Source organism: Nesoenas mayeri (assembly GCF_963082525.1).
Source record: "Nesoenas mayeri genome assembly, chromosome: 15".
Taxonomy (NCBI): Eukaryota; Metazoa; Chordata; class Aves; order Columbiformes; family Columbidae; genus Nesoenas; species Nesoenas mayeri.
The window spans coordinates 2,261,489-2,281,799 of NC_137559.1; the positions used below are offsets into that span (position 1 = coordinate 2,261,489).

At 46.2% G+C, this 20,311-nt stretch overlaps 1 protein-coding gene across 1 annotated transcript in view; it reads right to left on the reverse strand.

Annotated features, from left to right (window-relative positions):
* The window catches only part of MAD1L1 (mitotic arrest deficient 1 like 1), a 366,427-nt gene that overhangs the window by 149,603 nt on the left and 196,513 nt on the right, over positions 1-20,311 (reverse strand). Inside the window, exon 16 of the mRNA XM_080353821.1 lies at positions 305-512. Coding sequence (XP_080209947.1) covers positions 305-512 — 208 coding nt within the window. The remainder of the gene's footprint in view (positions 1-304; positions 513-20,311) is intronic.

The window sequence follows — 20,311 nt, forward strand, 5'->3', positions numbered from 1 at the left end:
CCTCAAGGGCTAAATCAGCCCTGAAAGGAAGGAAATATTTCCTTTTACTCCATCGGCAGCACCGGCCTATGAAGGCTGCTGTATTGGTGTTTCATTTATCATGAACAAATGACATGAATGATTATTATTCATCCTTACCACTCACCCTCTGTACCAAACTGCCTCAGGGTTGCCACCACACATTCACTCTCTTGCATCAACCCATCACGCACACTCTGCACCGTCCCCATCTGCTTCTGCCGTGGGTTCCCCGGGCGGCGCGGATCACCAAGCGCATCTTCAGGACCGGCCGCCAGCAGCCTACCTGCGACTTCCTGCGGTGACTGAAAACCCCCGACTCCTTCCAAATTGCCAGGGATGGCGCCGCCTCCTTCGAGCACCCTCACCAGCTCCCTCAGCCTCTCGCACTCCTCCTGCAGCTGCTGCTGCTCCTCCTTGCGCTGCTGCTTGGCCAAGCTCGCTGGGTTCATGCTCAAGTGGAGAACTTTGGTTCTGCTGGGGTCGTAGTCGCCCTGTGCGGCAGAAACAGAGGCAGATTGAGCAACCGACTGAACCTCCGCGTCCACCCAACCTGTGCCACTCTTTGCATGAAGACGGAAATGTTACAGCAGAAAAAGGGACACGTGAAGACAGTGAAGATGTTTTCTTCCAATAGTTGAGGTCAACCCAACCCAGTATTGCTTCTCCTTCTCTTGCTACTCTCTCCTTAAGCAAAAAACCAAAACAAAACACCAAACCTACAAAAAAAGACGCACTCAAGAGCGCTGGCTCCCTGGCTGACAGCTCCGCAGCTCAATTTAACTCCAGCAATGAAGTTTTATAGCTGTATTTTAAATCTCTTGATAGCAGGAGATTATAACGAACACACAGATACACCCTTAAACTACAGCAGGACACTCAGTACTCGCCTAATTTATTACTCGTAGGAGCCAGCAATGTCCACACGACTCCAGTGCTGGAGTCATTAGCAAGTTGTACCTGCTCGTCCCAAGCAAGTGAACAGATATTTCATTTTATAAGTTTCCCTCAGAGGGGAGTTGTATTTATAGCAGTTTAAATGGTCAAATCCTAAGATAGCAAATTCAGATTCTTCCAAAGTGAGAGGAAAACACTGATGTTAGGTTTGTGATTTCAGAGAGACAATTTTCATATAAACCCCAGGAAGCCTCGCGACCATAAAGGCAGTAAAGCATGTGCTAATGCTGGCTTCCACGGCACTCTGCCCAGCTGAACCCTACAGCACTGCCTGCAGAAAAAGCCTTTTATATGGTAATATTTCTCCTTCAATTAAATCTCAGGACCTAAAGTGATTTTGTAAACATTAATTAACCCTCAAGAGCAGCATGAGGTACGTATTATCCCAATCTTATCATTTCATTTTCATTAAAGATGTGCGGGAACTTTATGTGGGTTTTTTTTTCATGCAAACCAGAGCAGAGAGTGAGCAACTTCATCCTGAATTGTTGGTCAGTGCTGGTATGAGACCCCAGAAGATCACATTTCCAAACATCTTTTATTGAAAATACTCCATCCGCACGCTGTGAAGTATCCCTGCCCACGGCAAGGGGTGAGGTGCCGAAATTTTGCCGCCCCAGAGCCTGGCAGCAGATGCAGCACTGGCTCAAAAATAGGTTTGACAAGTTCATGGACAACAGCTCCATAACTGGACCCTGACAGGGGGGGCACAGGCGCATCTTCTGGCATCTCCGGCTGTTGGGGAGCAAGTCTGTGGGCTCTTCCAAAGAGCATCTTCCATCGGTGCAGTCAGTGACGCTCTGCAGGGCTGGACGGACCATGGGTAAGGGCCAGCTGGACATTCTTTACGTGATGTTTGTTACATCTCCCAGCTGTTCTCACACTGCCCAAGCCTCACGGAGAATGACGGGAACATCTCAGAGGGCAACACTGCCCTACAGCCCCACAGCAATGGGGCTTTGTGACCCGTTTCCACAAGGAGGTCTAGACAAACAGCCTAGACTGGACAGACAGGTCATCAGGACCAAGACATGAGACAACCCCACTGACAGCCTTGGCCAAGAGAAACTCAGCAGAAAACTGAAGGAGTGGGACCACACATGGCATCTTGGAGATGTCAAACAGAAGGAACACAAACCAGCTGTAACAGCAACTTATTAGATACATTCTCCCCAGCATCACACTGGCATTTACAAACCTCTTTCTGCACCCAGCTACCTAACTTCTCCTGCTATTTGCATTGTAGGACTGTTCCAGACAGGTCAGGGCGCTCCTCACTCTCGTGTTTGCCTTTCAAGGGAAGAGATTCACCCTCAACGTTTGCCACGGGGTTTACGCCGGCTGCCAAAAGGATGCTCTGCAAACCGGAGCCGCAGAGCCCGTTTCCCCTGGTGCAGCCACGGTATTCCTGACAAGCCGTGAAGGGCGGGCAGAGATCACGGCTCCCGGCCCCGCTGGCTCCGGCTCACGGCACCGACACCACCAGCCCTGCAAAGGCACCAGATGGCACAAGGGTCTCAGCGAGGAGGAAAACCCTGCAAACCTGGAGGTGTCGCTGCCCCCTGCCAGGGCTGTTTTAACCCACGCTGCGCTACTCCGCTTGTTCTGCAGGTGGTTTACTCTTTTACAACGTATCTCGGGCCTTTCTACAAAGCCCTGCCATGAAGCCGCAGTGCTTTGGCTTCTAGAGCTCTCTCAGCCCATCTATCCTCTCCTTTCACAACAAGCCCCCTTGATAAACCGCGCTCTAAAACTCAGCACTAAGACTCAGCCTTATTTCGGGGGCTCAGCAGCGCTTCTGAGCACGTCAGTCTGAAGCTCCACTCAGGGGAATATCTTAAAAATCCACCGTGATAGGAGGGCTGTGGCAGAATCCATCTCATTTAACATTTCTGGGAGATCACTAACATACTTGCTATGCTACTCACATTTTTGGGCTAGGGGCAGCAGCTTTCTCTTTATTCTACACAGCACACATCAAACCAGCACATTTCTCCCTACAGCTAAAATATTAGTGCTGCTGGTTTATATTATAGTAAAGCCTAAAGAAATCAAGTGAGACAGGGATCCCAGAGTGCCAGGTGCTGTAGGAACCCCACAAGAAACTACCACCTGAAGCCCAAAAACCCAACCTGAAGCACAGTTTGCGAGGAGCACCGAGGTGCGGACACATGAACCCTCCAGTTTGAGGCTCCTTAGCAGCACTGTAGCAGAAATCAACAGAAAACCTGCCTTAGAGATGACCCTCCTCACCACTGGACCATACATCTGCACCAAGCAGAGCGTCACTGAAGTCTCTGGGAAACTTACTGACACCCTATGGATTTTCAACTAAACGCAGGAAGTTTTCCATGGAAACGGTGCAGACTGGACCCAATTTCTGATCCAAGGGGTCGGTTGCATGTGTATGTAATACCAGACAGCCAAAACGGTATCACAGCTTCAATCGTTTGGAGTGTTCTTCCACATTTCTGAAGGTTGGGAGTGACTTAAGTTGGCTCATGGCTGGAAACTATTACATATAACAGACAGCAAAGCGACATTAAAAATCTCACTAGCATTGGAGGAAATGAAACCCTGATGCTAGTAAGAAACCAGGGACTGAAGAAAGCAAACAGCCTCCTCCTGGAATCCCTTTAGCTCTGGAAAAAGTAAACTGCTGGTTTTCTCTGTCAAATGCTCTTTGCCCCCCACAAATAATAAGTCTTACTGATCAGAATTTTGTCCAGGAACCTGGAAGGTGGTGGTTTGAGTGCTGGCAGACCTAAACCAGATTTGCCCATTTGGAAAATCATTTCTAATCTAGGGCCACTGATGAGGAAGAGCCAAGAGTGGTACCTGAAAAACAAGGCACAGAAGAGGTGGCCAGACCCTGCGAACAGGAGCTGGGACGCTCAGAACAACCGCCCAGGAGCAGCCGCAGGTGCTGCTGCTGTGCTGAACAAACTCATGCAAGGAGGCATTGACTAAGAGAGTTAAAAAGCACCTTCCAACAAGCAGTGATGTATCCCTGGTTTCTCCCAGAAGCACGGAAAAGTGCGCTTCAGGTTTGAAACTTGGCCTGAATATAAGAGCTGACCCAATCCACCAAAGCTCAGCATGCCTTTGAATAGAAATACAAGACATTTGGGGGATGTAATCAACACATGACCTACAGACAGTCCCTTTGTTGGAAAACCATCCTGTCCCTGGTCCATTCAGCAGATAACTTGGTAAATTGTTCCGCTCATCATGGCCAGTGTCACAGAGAGCAAAGATGATACATTACTGCTAGTTTCTCAGCAGTATCCCATCTTTGCCCCTATTTCTCTCAATACTTTAGAAACTGGAAATCGTAGAGATGCTGAAGAGTAAATAACTTGAACTAGAGAGAACTGCTGGCATTCATTGATTCTTCTTTCAAGGAATAACGTCGAGCCAGTAATTCAGATTTGTCAGAAAAATGTACACAGTGCTTTATTTAGGAGGAAGCGATAAATACCTTGATTGATTGCAACCAAGTCTGGTTGACACTTAGTAGTACAGTGAGTTATTCATTCCTGGAAAGCAAGATGCTAACTAGCTGATTTGGTGCTTGAGGCAGCAAAAACATTTTGTGCTCTCCGAAGGGCACCAGACATTTTCCAGAGATGTTTTGTTGACTCCACGGGTTAATATGTCCTGCAATTTGTGAAATAATGTTGTTTTGATGCATTATCCCACAGGTCCTACAGATCACTGAGAAGAACCATCCCACCACTTCTGTCCCGGTCGCGCAGCCGTTGTGCAAGACAGCACCGCAGATGCAATATTGTCTCAATGCAATACGTCCTAAGCACACACTGGGATGTGGCAGAACTACTTAGTAAGATTTTGGTTATTGATAAACTTTCTGACAACAGGCTATGGAAAGGAGAATTTGCAACAGGGCTAATTTGCCACCTAGAAGAGAAGTGGAGCATCTCCCGTGTGAGGAAAGGCTGAGGGAGCTGGGGCTCTGGAGCTGGACAAGAGGACACTGAGGGGGGACTCATTGCTGGGGATCAATATGGAAAGGGGGAGTGTCAGGAGGATGGAGCCAGGCTCTGCTGGTGGCAACCAGTGACAGGACAAGGGGCAATGGGTGCAAACTGGAACACAGGAGGCTCCATTTAGATTTGAGAAGAAACTTGTTGGGGTGAGGGTGTCAGAGCCTGGCCCAGGCTGCCCAGGGGGTTGTGGAGTCTCCTTCTGTGCAGACATTCCAACCCGCCTGGACACCTTCCTGTGTAACCTCATCTGGGTGTTCCTGCTCCATGGGGGGATTGCACTGGATGAGCTTTCCAGGGCCCTTCAACCCCTGACACTCTGCGATTCTGTGATACAAGCTCCAGACGCTGCTGCCTGCCTGCCTGCCTGCCTTCCTTCATTCCTTCCTTCCTTCCCACCTCCACCTCCCAGCCTGAAAAAAACGGCTCTGAGGAGATAATTATGCTGATGCTACGTGTCATTTTTTTAAACTGTATTATTGGCAAACAGTCGGTATGTTGGTCTGCACATTGAAATTACAGCTCAAAAACTTCCTAAGTAATCTCCCCATTAGGGAAGAATCAGTCAAGTGACGAAGCAATGAATGAAGACAGGACCGCTTTAATCTCTGCAAAACAGAAACTTTTCCCTTAGAAGTGGAGTTGTTTAGAAGAACAATGAAAGCTGGCAGTGACAGCACCTTGAAAAGGGCTGAACTTCTTCTGGCATCTCTCCTGGCTGTTTGAAAACTGCACAGTCCCAATTCAGGGATGTCTTTCTCCAGGTGCAATAAAAGCCTTTCTCTCTACTCAACTCACTTTCACAAGCCCACAGGTAAGAATAAAGTACTTAAAGCCATGTGGACTACTTTACATTTGATGAAACATTCACTGCTTAACAATTCCATTTAAGATCTATTCATCTACCACAGATATTTCTGATCAGAAGGTAGAAATGTTAGCAAAGGGAATAGTCTCAACTGTTGTGAATCCGTTTATCTAACATCGCTAATGAAATTAAAGTTCATACGTTCCCGAGGAGGCAATGACTGTCAGGATGCAGTGTCAGCAAACACTGTCAAGGATTTTCAACTGACTTCACATCCTCATAGGCTCCTCCTGTTTAATGCGTTTGAAAGCAAAGTCGTCAGAACCCATACATGAGGCTGACACGCACTTGAGTGCCTTATTTTTTTCATAGTCTTGGTGCCTATCAACCTTAAAAGACTGTGATTTCGGAGCAGCACAATAAATTCTGGTGGAGCATATGGACAGCCGAGTTTAATCGCTGCTTGCTGGCAGTGGAACAGATTGTGCTTGCCCCTGCTGAGAAAAGGCTGACGATTGGAAGCTCTTCAAGGAAAGGACCATTTCTTTGTGCATCTCTCACATCCGGTGAGCATCACCCAGGTACAAGCAATACACACTGCGGCTTACTTAGCTAAGGAATTTGTTTCCATCCTGACTTCTTAAGAGAAACATCTCCAATGTTTCCAGATTGGGATGCGTTACTGAATACTGGGGAACTTAAATAGAAACAATCCCAAGGAGCTTAGTAGACTATATCAGCTTTAAAGAAATAATAGGTCAGTAGTTACCTTGGAAGAACACCCAAAATACAGACTGCATCTATCTGTAGGATACAGATGGGAAAGTTTCTTATACAGAGACATAAAACATAAAAAGCATTAGCTGGAGCAATGGTGGGAGTGTTTGAAAAGCATCCAGCTGGCCAGGGAACGCTCTTCCTTCCATTTGCTACCTCTTGTAGGCAAAAAGTACCTTAAATTGTGAGCGCTAGCACATGGCAGATAACTGGGTATACGCATGTGGTGAATGTCCAAAACTGGACTTCCAAACTCTCAAGCAAGAGATGCTACTTGCTCGCTGCAAACTTGGTCTGGCTGTAATTTTTGGTGGGACCTGGACTAAAACAGAAGTGGCACATCCTGAATCCTACACAAAGAGAGATAGACATGAGACAAAATCACTGCTTAGAACGTGGAGCAGAGGCTGATCAATGATTTAGACTACGTAGATGGGGAAAACCAGGAGCTTGGGGTTCTAGAAAGAAAGCTGGTGCCAAAAATCGGGATTCTTAAAAAGAGAAGTGGTCTCAGAAAGAAGAGAACCTGCAAAGAGCAAAGTGACGATCCTGGCTGGAGGAACAAGTGGAAGAAGACCCTGGAGATGCACAGGGATGAAGGTCGGGGGATGCCCAGGGGCCTGGGCCAGGAAGGACTGTGACGGTGACCGAGCAGACAGGGCTTTGTGAGGCCCAGGGAAGGCAGCGCCAAGGGGGGAGCGACCAAACAAACGTGGAAAAAACAAAGTGGGGTAAAATCTCTGATTTCATTGGTTCTAAAATAAACCCCAGGGTCTCGATATACCATGCATGAGTTGCTGCTTGCTCTGTCCCATCCCTGACCGCCTCCTGTTGTTTCATGACAAAACATTACCCCAGGCCCTGGCTGGTCTCTCACTGTGTCAAAGCTCCAGCTACTGAGTTCTTGCAAAACCCAAGTTGCTGGTGCTTGAAGGGCTGATGCTGCTTTTGGGGACCTGCAAGTTTCTCCTTGGGATCCAGGGCCTCCTCCTGCCCACGGATCCTTTACACAGTTCAAGCTGCGACAGAAATGCGATACCTCTCCCAATGCTTCACGTTTCTGGAATTACCGTTTTGCTTTTCCTAAAACACGTGGTATTTGTGAGCTAACACACGCACACAGGCTTTGCGCCCAGCTAATAAACACCCTGGTGCTTTTACTGAATTATGAAAGAAGTCACAAATCATTAGAAGTCATCTTTGAAAGTATTTATCTTCAGCTTACAGTTATAGCATTTACATCAGGAATTGTCTGCTCTTAGTCCTGCGTCAATACCCCTTGGAAATTTTGCTCAAAGACGGAGAACAAAAAGAAAAAAAGGGAAGGCAAAATTGGAATTTATTACCTGAAAGGCACATGCAAAGTCCCCATCTGCAGCTCTTGTTGCAGCAGCCTATTAACTAGACACAGCCTGACTATGGAGGTGAGCAGCTTCTCCTGGTTTACCTTTATTTTTACTTTAACAGTGGGGTTTTTAAAATCATTTTGGTTACCTAACTCTCTGCTACAAAAGGATACAGGAGCCATTTCTGCACCCAGTACAAGGCAGTCTCAGAAAGCTTAATCCTACCTCACGAAATGCCATTTTAATGGAAATTCTGTTTCTTGGTTTTGTTCTTTTTGTTTCTTTGCTGAAACTTGCTAAAGTGATTAGAGCAAAACCCAAACTAAACCGCACCCCAGAGAAGTCCCTGTGTAGCCAGCGCACTGACGAGCCCCAGCTCCCTCTGCCACACAAGATAACGACACCAAGGGATCTTCAAAGCTCTTGGAACAGGAGCTGTATTAACAGAAATGGATTGCAAAGATGAGACAAAGCAAGCTAACAAATAAGCAACAACCACCACCTGCTCCTCACAGCTTTGCCAGTATGCACAGACTCCAAACCAGAAACAGTTGGGGTAAAAACAAACAAGAAAACCCCAAACAAACAAATCAACCAAACCAAACAAACAAATGGGAATGACCTATTAGAGAGCAGCGTAGGGGAAAGGGACCTGGGGGTCCTGGGGACAGCAGGGTGACCATGAGCCAGCACTGGGCCCTTGTGGCCAGGAAGCCAATGGGACCTGGGGTGGGTTAGAAGGGGGTGGTCAGTAGGTCAGAGAGGTTCTCCTGCCCCTCTGCTCTGCCCTGGGGAGACCACACCTGGAATCTTGTGTCCAGTTGTGGCCCCTCAGTTCCACAGGACAGGGAACTGCTGGAGAGAGTCCAGCGCAGCCACCAAGATGCTGCAGGGAGTGGAGCATCTCCCGTGTGAGGAAAGGCTGAGGGAGCTGGGGCTCTGGAGCTGGACAAGAGGACACTGAGGGGGGACTCATTCCTGGGGATCAATATGGAAAGGGGCAGTGTCAGGAGGATGGAGCCAGGCTCTGCTGGTGACAACCAGGGACAGGACAAGGGGCAATGGGTGCAAACTGGAACACAGGAGGTTCCACTTAAATATGAGAAGAAACTTGTTGGGGGTGAGGGTGTCAGAGCCTGGCCCAGGCTGCCCAGGGGGTTGTGGAGTCTCCTTCTGTGCAGACATTCCAACCCGCCTGGACACCTTCCTGTGTAACCTCATCTGGGTGTTCCTGCTCCATGGGGGGATTGCACTGGATGAGCTTTCCAGGGCCCTTCAACCCCTGACACTCTGTGTGATTCTGTGTGTGAAACCACAAAACCAAACGGAAGGTGCTGGATGTTGGGCAAAGGCTCAATTGTTCCCACCGGGCCTCATGCTGGTTCCCCACCTTCTACCCCACATTTCTCCCTCCACCACCTTGGTGTGCACACATTTCTACAGGTCTTTTCTTTCCCTTACTGAGCTGCTCTGCCACACTTCGCACACTCATTGATATTCCTGCCTATGTCCCTCTTTTACCGCAGCATCGCCAGCAAATTAGCAACGAGACAGCGGGTCGGTTGGAGTTGGGATGTATCGCAGACAAAAAAGCTCTAATCACCCTAATAACGCTGCTCTAATACCAGAGCATATCTTTTGGTACAACGTGTAACACGTTTTGGTCCCTGCTGCAATACAAGTAATAAAACCGAACGTCTCGCCGGTGTGAAGCCCTTCAGGTACAGTTTTAAAGAGGAGATCTTTTCTCTATACTCACAAACGCGTTATTCCCTGGAGGATGCAAGACTATAATTTGCATTGAGTGAGGCATTCAGATGAGGTCCAAGATGCAAACAAACGTGACAAGAAGGTTAAGAGTCAGGACAGAAAGACATGGAATGGCATGGAGCTGGGTAATCTAGAGGAAAAGATGCATCTGAATGTTCATTGTCCTTTTCAATTGCTGCTTTTCCTTTTACTGAAATGGCAGAAAATCACAGGTTGCTCTAGGGCAGTTTGTTACCACACAGGGATGTGAATTCCAGGGTTTGTACACTGGGTTTTTCACTCCGAGGATGCCTGTGTTTCCAGAGAACAAGCCCATTAAAAGTTGCTATTATTTACACTCTGGCAGCATGCAGAGGAGACCTGTGATGGTTCAAAAACCTCTGATAACTACACTGAAAATCAAAAGCACATGGGTTCTGAAAACAGTCCCAAAGGGCTTATAGTTTGAGTTATAAAAATACAAGACTTCATGGTGAGAAAAGCTGTGTCTCAGATCTGAATTTCAAACAACCACTTTATTAACTTTCCCATACAAATGAAGTCACCTTTGGTTAAGAAAACTGTTGAGAAGCGTCAGGCCCAACCCAACTTTTCAAGAGAAGCACGTACAGTTTAAAAAGAAATAACCACCTCTTTGCTGCTCTGTTTTCTTATTCTGAATGCAACATGCACATACAGATACTGTACAGACAAGAAAGATGGAAGATACTTGACATGAGTTTTTTGGTAGTATTTATCCAATCCACATATTCAAGCAGGCAAAGCTTTGCCTCCCAACAACGTTCTGTAAGTCTCATTAAAATGATGCCCACTTTGGCATGAATTCCGTGGGGATTTCAAGGGGAGAGCCGGGTGGGCTGTGCCATGGGATGGGCAGAGTGCAGGACGGTGCCAGAGCTCCCTCTTGCAAGACTGTATAAAGGAAAGCGAAACAGCAATGTAATCAGATTTTCCAGTTAATATACCTAATTAGTGAAGAGCAAAACCTCTAGCAAAACCTTATTTTTAGATGGTATCTTACGCGAAAAGAAACATGAATAATTAAAAACCCTGTAAGAAGGCACTGCCGTCATGATCTGACTGTAGGATGCAAAGTTCAGCTGAACATATGCAAGCCTGAAAAGTGACAAGAAGAGCTGCCAATCGTGTTGCTTATTTGTCCAGCAAACGCATCGCATGGTGTCGAGGTTTTGATTTGACAATAAAACCGTGGCAGATGCATTGTTAACCCCCTCTCCCCCTTCAGTCCCTTCCTCTCCCCGCTTCCCCCTCAGGACAGGCGATCGGAAGGGAAAGAAGGACAGAGAGGAGAGAGTTGGAAAAATTAAAGATGTTTTACTGATGCTGCCAATAAAAATAGAGAAAATAACACAAAATGCACAAAACCAATCTGGAAAGTCCCGGCAACTGTAGGGCCAGCACCCGAAGTCCTGGACTGGACTATGCGGCCAACTGGAGCTGGATTCAGTCTGTCACTGGGCTCAGTTCGCAGGGACAACTTGCGAGGTTCTCTCCTAATGCCGCCATAAGGAAAAGAGACGAGATCCTGGTGATCTCCCACTTTTATATGCAGTATCACGTGAATGGGATGGGATACTTGGTTGGTCAGTGTTTGGTCACCTGTTTCAGGTCACTGCTCTCGCGGGATGTGCATCCGTCCTTAAAATTGACCTCGCATTCCATTGCTATGTCTACCAAAACATATATCTGGCTTTTCAGGAAAATGCAGCATTATGATAAAAAGGCTTTAGCTGACAGGCAAATTCACTAAAAAAGAAACTTGTTTTTAACCAAACCAGGGCACACAGGCTGGTTGCTGAGGTCAACCACGACAGAATCAACAGCAGTGCTGACACTTCCTAAAGGCAGGACGTTTTGAGCCTGTAATTTAATGCATATGAAAGCACTATTATATGTCCTTGGATGTATCACTCTGACCTGACAGGCTACGAAGCAAACCCTGAATAACTCCGCTGCTTTCCAGTGAATGAACGTGCACCGTCGGCCCCGGCCGAGCTCCCCGCCGGCATTAGCGGATTCCCTGCCTCCAGCGGGAAGCGGTTCCACTTACACAGCAAGTCAAGTTCCCTTTCACATCATACAGGAACCGTGACAGACGCAAATGGTGTGGAGGACTCATTTCTGACAATCTCCTCGAGCAGCCGCGCAGTGTCTGAGTGGGTTTTATAGCAAATGTGCTCCAGGTTAAACAAGCTCCGCTGCAGCCTCTCACTGCGAGAGGTTATCGCCTCCCACGCTCCTTCTGCTTTGGCCAAGCAGAAGATAAATATGAGGAAAATAAAACGTGTCCTTGCGACACACCGAGGGGAAGAAGAGCTGGAGAAGAATTGTTGGGTTTTATTCCTTTTGTCACAGTCTCCTCTCGGTGATGCGGCGTTTGCATTGACACACCTCAGCGCCAGGGCACCAGCAGGAAATTCCTCTAGTAATTGATAAAGTGGTAGAGGGAGAAGTGAGAGAGCAAATAGGGAGCTTCCAACATCTCAGAAAAATGTATATACATGTACGTACTTTTCTTATTCTCCATGTAGCTACCTACATTATTCACCAGAAAGTCACTGCAGTTTTGCTTAGATATGGTGAATATGCAGAACCCACTTTTGTTTGCTCTACTCTTGCTCAAGTAAGAGACCTGAGTATCTAAAACATCCAAATATCGATTCAGAGGGTACATTCTCTTCCAGCTCCTCAGGGTAAATAGGCAAATGTTTAATTTTCCCTTCCTTTTCACCATTTGATCAGGTTACTTACTTTATTTAAGCAAGTTGTAAGATCCCTGACGAAAAGAGCTCTTTTTCCACTTCTCCAGAGCATGGAAAAGATCTCCTCCATCTCCGTCCTTCTCCCCACCTGGTGACAATTGCCTTTTGGTCCCAGGTTTCCTTCCCCAGCTCCTCAGGGACCTGGACTCTGCCCCTTGGTCCCCATGCAGAAGGGCATCAGTTTGTGTCCTTTTATTCCTTGAACATTAGAAGTTTCTACAGACTTGGGATTAAACACATTCAAGAGGTCCCAGGCAGTGAGAACGGGGCTGTCACGGAGCAGCTTGATGTGCATACAAAGAAACTCTCCACTAGAAGAGTCAGCAATGCAAGGAGAATTAAAAAGCACAGTTAAATAACCCTAAATCCTCATGCATATTTATAAATTACATCACACCAAAACTGAATCAATACCCCTCACTAGTTACATACGGCCTGAGAAACTAAGAGCTGCTAACTTGGGTTTGTTTTACCCATTACGGTTGGACTCGATGATCTTAAAGGGCTCTACCAACCAAAATGATTCTATAAATATGCTGATGAGACCCATAAACTCTCCATATGGGAATAGATTATTGGGCTGAGAAGGGGAGTTTCAAGCTGTATCGCAGCAGCGTAAGATGGAGCAGAAGGAAGAAGAGCAGCCGCCGTCCACACCGCATGGGCAGCACAGGCACCCACCTGAGCCCTGTCTGCAGAAACAAGGCTCAGTTTAAACCCTTCTACTCCCATGACAAAGAGTCATGAGGACAGGTTTTGCCATTTCTGCTGCACCTCTGTAGGTGCCATAAGCTACATCCCCCCACCATTTGTCCACGTGGGGCACTTATATCAGCACAACCATCTGCTTAAATATACTTTCTTGGCTTCCACTGGGGGAAACTACTTCTCGGTTGCCTGCAAATCTTCAACTACTATTCATCCATCTGTTTTTAAATGCAATTTGAACCAAAGATGCGGGAAAACACTAAGGAGCATCACGCTGGCATCACCGGCCCGTTGGCAACATGACTCAACACGCTAAACCTGCCTTAAACCAACTCACCTCCAACAACACATCTTTATTCAAGCTTAGACTACTACAAAGTTGAGCCAAAACCGATTCAAATCTATCTTGAAATATATTTGCTGGGCACAAAACTGTCCAGACATCAGTGCACGACTTAATGGTCTGAAATACAACCGCCCTGTCTCCTGTTTGATTTGATTTCACCGGTTTTACTTCACCATGCTAATGGCCTGGAGAACAACAAGCACATTTTGCGCAGAGATGCGAAGGGGCGATGATTTCAAGTTTTACTGCCATGTTTTTCCAGAATTATGACTGCCAGGTCAACCTATAAACTGTTAAGACCCCATAAAAGCCCATTCAAAACACAGGAGTTCCTGCTGTACAGAACTCAGGTTTTGGTTTTTATCACCACTTCCTTCATATCAACATGAATCACAACATTTTATGAAAGAAAATCGTGAATGAGGAGAAATTCTCGTTTTCTAGTGTTTCTCAGTGGGAACCCAGTTCTCTGGCCATTTATAACAAACCAGCGAGGAGAGGCCGGTTGGGCCTCACACAACAGCCAGTACAACATGCTCTTGCTCTGCGGTAGTTACTTCTTTCTCATTAAGTTTTAATGAGGTAACATAAGTCAGAAACACAGAGTAGCTGCAGGTGAGAAAGCCTCTTTTCAAGTTGATCTGAGCAAACCTAAAGACCTTCCGCACTTGGGTAACTACAGATTTTCAGACAGCGTCTTTAGGCGCACGATCACACTGACTTCCATCATTTACTATGGAGGAACATCTTTCTCCTTCGTTAGACTTCGGTAGCAATTACCTGGTCATTTTTCATATTTCAACTACTGTTTTGTTTTTAAAGCAGTCTTAATATCTTAAAATTACTGCTAGTTCTGCCCCAAACGGATACTGAACAGTAAGCGAGCATCTCAGAACTCATCTGCCTGAACCAGCAAAAAGGGGCCTCCAGAATGACAAGGATTTTACTTGCATAAATTTATACATTTTATCCTCCAGCAGGTTAACGGCAAAAAAGATTAAGAGAGGTGATAAGGGAAAAACACATTTGATGCTAGTGATTTCAGAAAATATGTTATTTTGTGTAATCACTGTGAAAGGAGGACAAATCTCTGCCATCGCCTGCTTAACAGAGCCCAACAATGCTTACATTTCAGCTGAGAGCAAATATCCGATTCCGTTATTCCAGCCCGCTCCATCACTCCTCCTCTACTTTCTTCTCCAGCTTAAAACCTTGAATCAGATGAATTCACTTACTGAGGTTTGCAAATTATTAATCACCCATCGGCAGTATTGACCGGCACGTTTTGCATTGGCTGCAGGTGGAATGAGACAGCGCTGGCTGGTGAACACACTGTGAAGACCGAGAAATGAGATTAAGCAGCTTGCCTCATACAGATCGAGTTATCTGCTGCCTCAGTCGCTTTTCATGAAGCTTCCAGAACGCAGCAAACTGGATCGCTTTAACTCGCAAGACAGAACTGATACACAACTCCATTAGAAGGAAAGATCAGAAAAAGAAAGTCACACAATTTCATGGGAAACGGGTCTCGTCAAATAGACTTGAAGAGATTTCAAATCTAGTTAATTAAGATAACGGTGTTGACAGAACAGAATAGGAATTCTGTAACGTATTTGCTTTGGTATCAAAATCACATTTTCTTTTAAAACTAGCCTGATGCAAAAGCAGACTGTGGCAGTTTTTAAATGGCCCAGAAGCTGATGAACTAATAGTGACATTTCCCAGTTACTTCCAATAAGAATCACTTCTTAGGCCAATTGTATGCAGCATACATTCTCTAAGATATATAGGAAAACAATAAATCCTTACTAAAATGCGCAGATAACACAAAGGCGGAATTGTAGCAAACAGCAAAGCCCACAAAGACAGCTTAGAAATCTGATTGTGCTGGGCAGAACCATCCCGCATGAATTCAAATGCACCGGGACACATCCCGAGTGCAGAATGTGACCTTGGGTACACAGCACAGCGGGGACCTTCTGGAAGACGGTGTCTGTGAGGAGGGGTTTTGGCCATGGTTAATAACTAAGGGGTATCTCCAATTTAATGCTGTGGGGAGAGAAAAGGAGCAGCAAGAATCTTTACATACCTATGAGGTGGCCAGAGAAGCAATATTGTCTCTGAATGCAGCACTGATGAGACCGCTATGGGGACAATGCATCCAGGTGAGCGCGCGTCCCTAAGAGGGTTGTTGATAATTATAGAAAGCCGTGAGAAGATTTCCATGAATGATTCATGGCCTGAAAAACACGTCTTGCCATGAGAAATGAATGGAAATCAAACTATTTCATTTACTATGGAGAAGGCTCAAGCAATGTGATCAGGGTCTTGGGTGGAAATCAGACACCAGGCGGTTCTTCTAGCAAACAAAAGCACAGTGAGAACCCAACAGCTCCCGGTGAAGTCGGTGAATGCGAGATAATATATATTTTTAATAGGGATGGCTAACCAGGGAAACCAATACATTGTCTTTTGTCCAATATCTATAAATCAATATTTGATATCTTATTAAAAAAAAGGCGGTGGAGCAACCACAAGTCACTGGGTAGAGATTTCTCTTCAAACTGTATGTTTTCTGTTCTATAGCAGATCCGACTAAACGGATATTCTTTTTGGCCATAAACCTCTTAATTCAACTCATTCCGCTTCCTCCAATTCGAAAAAAAGTGTTATCCAAGACTTTCATCCATTCTTTCTCATATCGTTAATTCCCCCTCTTACTTTCTAAGCCTCCAGACAATTCTGTAACTTCAGCGTTTATTCCTCTTAGACATAACAAGAACTTCGATGTTATCACTGACAATTTAATGTTTTTCAAGGAGAGTTTTAATTTGCAGAGGAATTACATTAGAATCAATGCCTCTAAATATAAAAATACTTTCAAATATATATTCATGTTAATATTTTCGAGTCCTCAGGTGATGGAAAAGCAGAATGGCACTTCAGATACAGACACGGAGATTGTGGGTTTTTCCCCTAAAGGAAACGTCTTTTTCACGAATGTAACGACAACTTGAACACGCACACGCTGATCCATACGGATGTGATCCACTCCACTGGTAAACTACACGGGTTATTTGGTGATTAGAGCGCAATAGAACAGAGAATGGAAACAGGGTTGTCACCTGCCACCTTTCTTGGTCACTGGGCTGTAAATGATGGACTCTCCATCCTGATCTAAAGGGAGTAAAGCTAATTTAAGGACTTCTGCTTTTCTGGGAGATGGTGAAGAGAGAAACAAGGATGGATTGAGATGTGAAAGTTCAAGAAAAGAAGTCATGAAACGCATCTCTACATACATCCCTCTTGACCACGTATGAACACATGCATTCTGCACAAATGTAATTCCGAACCCCATTAAAAAAGCTCTATAAGAATCCATAACATGGCTGGGCTGCCTCTCTACACTAAAAACATCCTTTATTTTCCTTAATAATTAATCTTTAATTATTCCTTAATACACACCTGGTTTCTCTGGATCAGTCATGAGCTCGTCCATGCTGAACTAGAGAACACTATTAAATGTTATGCATTCTGCCTGGATTCTCACCAACCGCACACTCTGATTTGTGTTCCGAATGTTATCTCACTGGTAAGAACTGATCGGTGCCTTCGCTTTGGCTCTGCAGCCTATTTATTAACTCAAACCTCACGCAAACGTGTTTGCCGCTCTGCTGTAGCACCATATTCCACTCGCTGCTGTCGCGTTTTCTCTGCTGCCTCTACGCCTCATCAACATTTATGTGGGATATTTTACTTTTCCATAAGGTTACCTGACCAAATATTTATCACTAACGGAACAAGAGAGCCCGAGCCCTGGGTTTTTTGCTTATTAGAACCTTATTGCTGATCTGTGCTTCTGTCAGGGACGGATTTTGTAAGGTGCTACCACAGCAACCAGCCAACCTTTGCTTTCAGGAGATGACCAACTTGTTCCTGTGTCCCTGACACAGGGCTGGAAGTGAGAAACCACTCTTCTTGTGCTTCGGTTGCTGTGCTGCACTGCCAGCCCCGCTCCGGGCAGCTGCTGCTGCTCCGGATCGCTCCCATCTCTGAAATAATCATGTGGCAACAAAGTGAAAAGAGCACCCTCAAAGATAAGGTGCTTGGAGGCAGAAGGTGGATTAAAATCCTTCTTTTTATATACTGCTCCCAACAAATGAGCTTCAAGTGATCAGTCTCTAAGCTCTTGGGACTGGAGTTGGACCAAGGGTTGGACTTGATGACCTCTGAGGTCTTTTCCAACCCAGCTGATTCTGTGTGATTCTGTGTGTGTGAAAGAATGGTAGCTGAAAAACACCGGGACACCGAGGAGAAACAGGACAGTGGAGTAACGCGAGACTGGGCTGCTAGTGCTGAAATTTTAAAGACAAGTTTTACTTATTTTCAAAAAAGCGAAGTATTTTCCCGTCCTCTCTCAGGGAACAGGAACGGGTAGGCTGGCAGGGGGCTCGAGGCAGCTTAAAATCTGATCCACAGAATCACGCTGCAAGGGCTCCGCAATGTTCAGCCTTCGCGGGGCTCTCCCAACACGCACAGCCCTCGGAGCAGCTGCGACAGGCGCCCCGGGCAGAACGGCGCTGGAGAAGCAGAATGGACGGAGGCAGGTCCTGAGCAAAGCGCGAGTGCAGAGCGCTGAGAAGGCGCCTCCGTGGACCACACGGTGCCAGACATCAGCGCATCCCTCCTGGGATGAGCTAGAAAACCTGCGGGAGGTAACGGAAGATATTCCAGGCTCGATTAAAGCGCCTCCATCCATTGCAGTCCCATCTACCCAAACTACCTGAAATCTCCATTTATCACCTCCCTATTTTAAAACTAATCAATACCACTGCGGGACAGCAACTTTCTGCACAAGTAGAAAACAAGATGGCTTAGAGCCCTTGGAAATTCTCCCTGTTTGCTACCAGCTTGATATCAACCCTGCTAGTGTGTCTGCATCACGGCCTTTAACAATGCAGCAGCGGCGACTGCTTTGCTTCCAGCAGCTCAACAAGCCTCGAGCTGTGAGTAGAGAAAGAGCCCCCTCTGCTTGCTTCTCAACAGCTGTGAAAAGGGTGTGTACAGAGACGAAGTGTTTAATGAAAGGAAACTACTCCTTTACTGAAGGGGTATGTGGGATGTAGGAGCCGTCAGCGACATTATAAACCCAGGAGTGTGCGTGTTGAGAGAGGAGTTTTGCAGGGGAGAACGACTACGTGAGAAATAGAAAAAGGTGCATTCTGCAGAGGCACAGCACTTCGGCTGTAATTGGCTTCATGGTGGCCAGGTGGCTAAAAGCAGGACAAAAAGAGGAATTGAGTGTGTCTATGAGCACACTCAGCAGAGTGCTATCCAACTGCACAGAGTTTTCAAGTGTTTGATAAGAAAAGCTGAGAAGGAAGTTACCTACCCAAGGAGAGTCACCAAGAGAGGGATGGAGAGCGGCACAAGTCCAACGGTGGAAGGAGAAGATGAGAAACAACTTCTGTGCCCCTTTGACTCCACCATTCTGGTTTTTAGATGTGTAATTCCTATGGTAGACGGCACGGTGGTTCAGGTGTCAGAGCCCATCTGATTCTTGTCACTACAACAGCGCATACTCACGCTGCTTCCCGAGGAGATCACACCTGCTGGGAACTAAATATCCTGGCACAGAAAGGTTTGAAAATCAATCTGCCCTTCCCCTCATTCAGTACTCTTGCTAGTAACACGCTCATTAAAAATAGCTGAGGAACCATGCACGCTGCTAAGACAAACCACAAGCCTTTGTATTAAGTTTTACCGACCTCATATGTAAATCAGCCTGTAAAGACTGGTAGCCCATTATATACTGTTCAATTACTACAGCAGGCATCCATCCTGTGCCTTTCGCAGTGATCTGTAGCCTGTAACAGGTTCATAAACAGCTCAGAAGGACGACTGCTGTAGATTCCGCTTAACTCCTTATCTATCTGCTTTAAATGGATTAAATGACTGTGTCATTAAAATGCTTGAAGTAAGCCTTTGATCATAAACTTCTCATCATTTTACAGTTATTGAATCTGATCCCTAATGAATCTTATTCTGCCATATTTCTCCGTCTTCTGTTACCAGCCTCGTTCCCCATTAGTCCTGGCTCCTCCACCCTAATGCGACTGCTTTGTATGCCAGAGCGGCGCCGCCTTACAGACCCCGATCGTATCTGCTGATTGCCCAACCCGAGGAGCTGATGAAGTGCAGGAATTTCATCTGAGGTGGGGTCAGGAGGAGAGAGAAAATAATTCACAAAATACAAACCGCACAAACCACTCTTTACATATTCACCGCACAGCTGCGTGACTGCAATTCCTTTCCGACAGCAACCGGAGGATCCTCCGGAGCAGAGAGGGGGAATTTGGGCAGCGTGCTTTCCCACTCCTTCAAGAAAATATGGGGTTTATTTATATAGTAAAGAGGTGAGAGGGAGAAAAAAAGCACTACTGAAGTCAGAGGATTTTCTGCCACAAAGCACCACTGGATTTTATCAGCTGTAATGAAGGATGTGCCTGATCTCTGTAATGTGCAGAGACACGGGGAAAAGCCAAAACTGTGCTACTGCAAGCGCCCCAACACAGCAAACAGCCACCAGCCGATGGGCACGCAGGGGGAAAGCCACCAAAGATCCTGGAAAAACGCCACAAGTGTAGTCAGAAACAACCAGTGAAAATAGAAGGAGACAACATATCGAATGACCTGGTCCATGAGCAAGCGGGGCTGCCAGCAAGCAAGGAGATCAAACGTTCACTGGTCTACAACAGCTGGTAGAGCTACTGAATTACTGAAGTAATTCT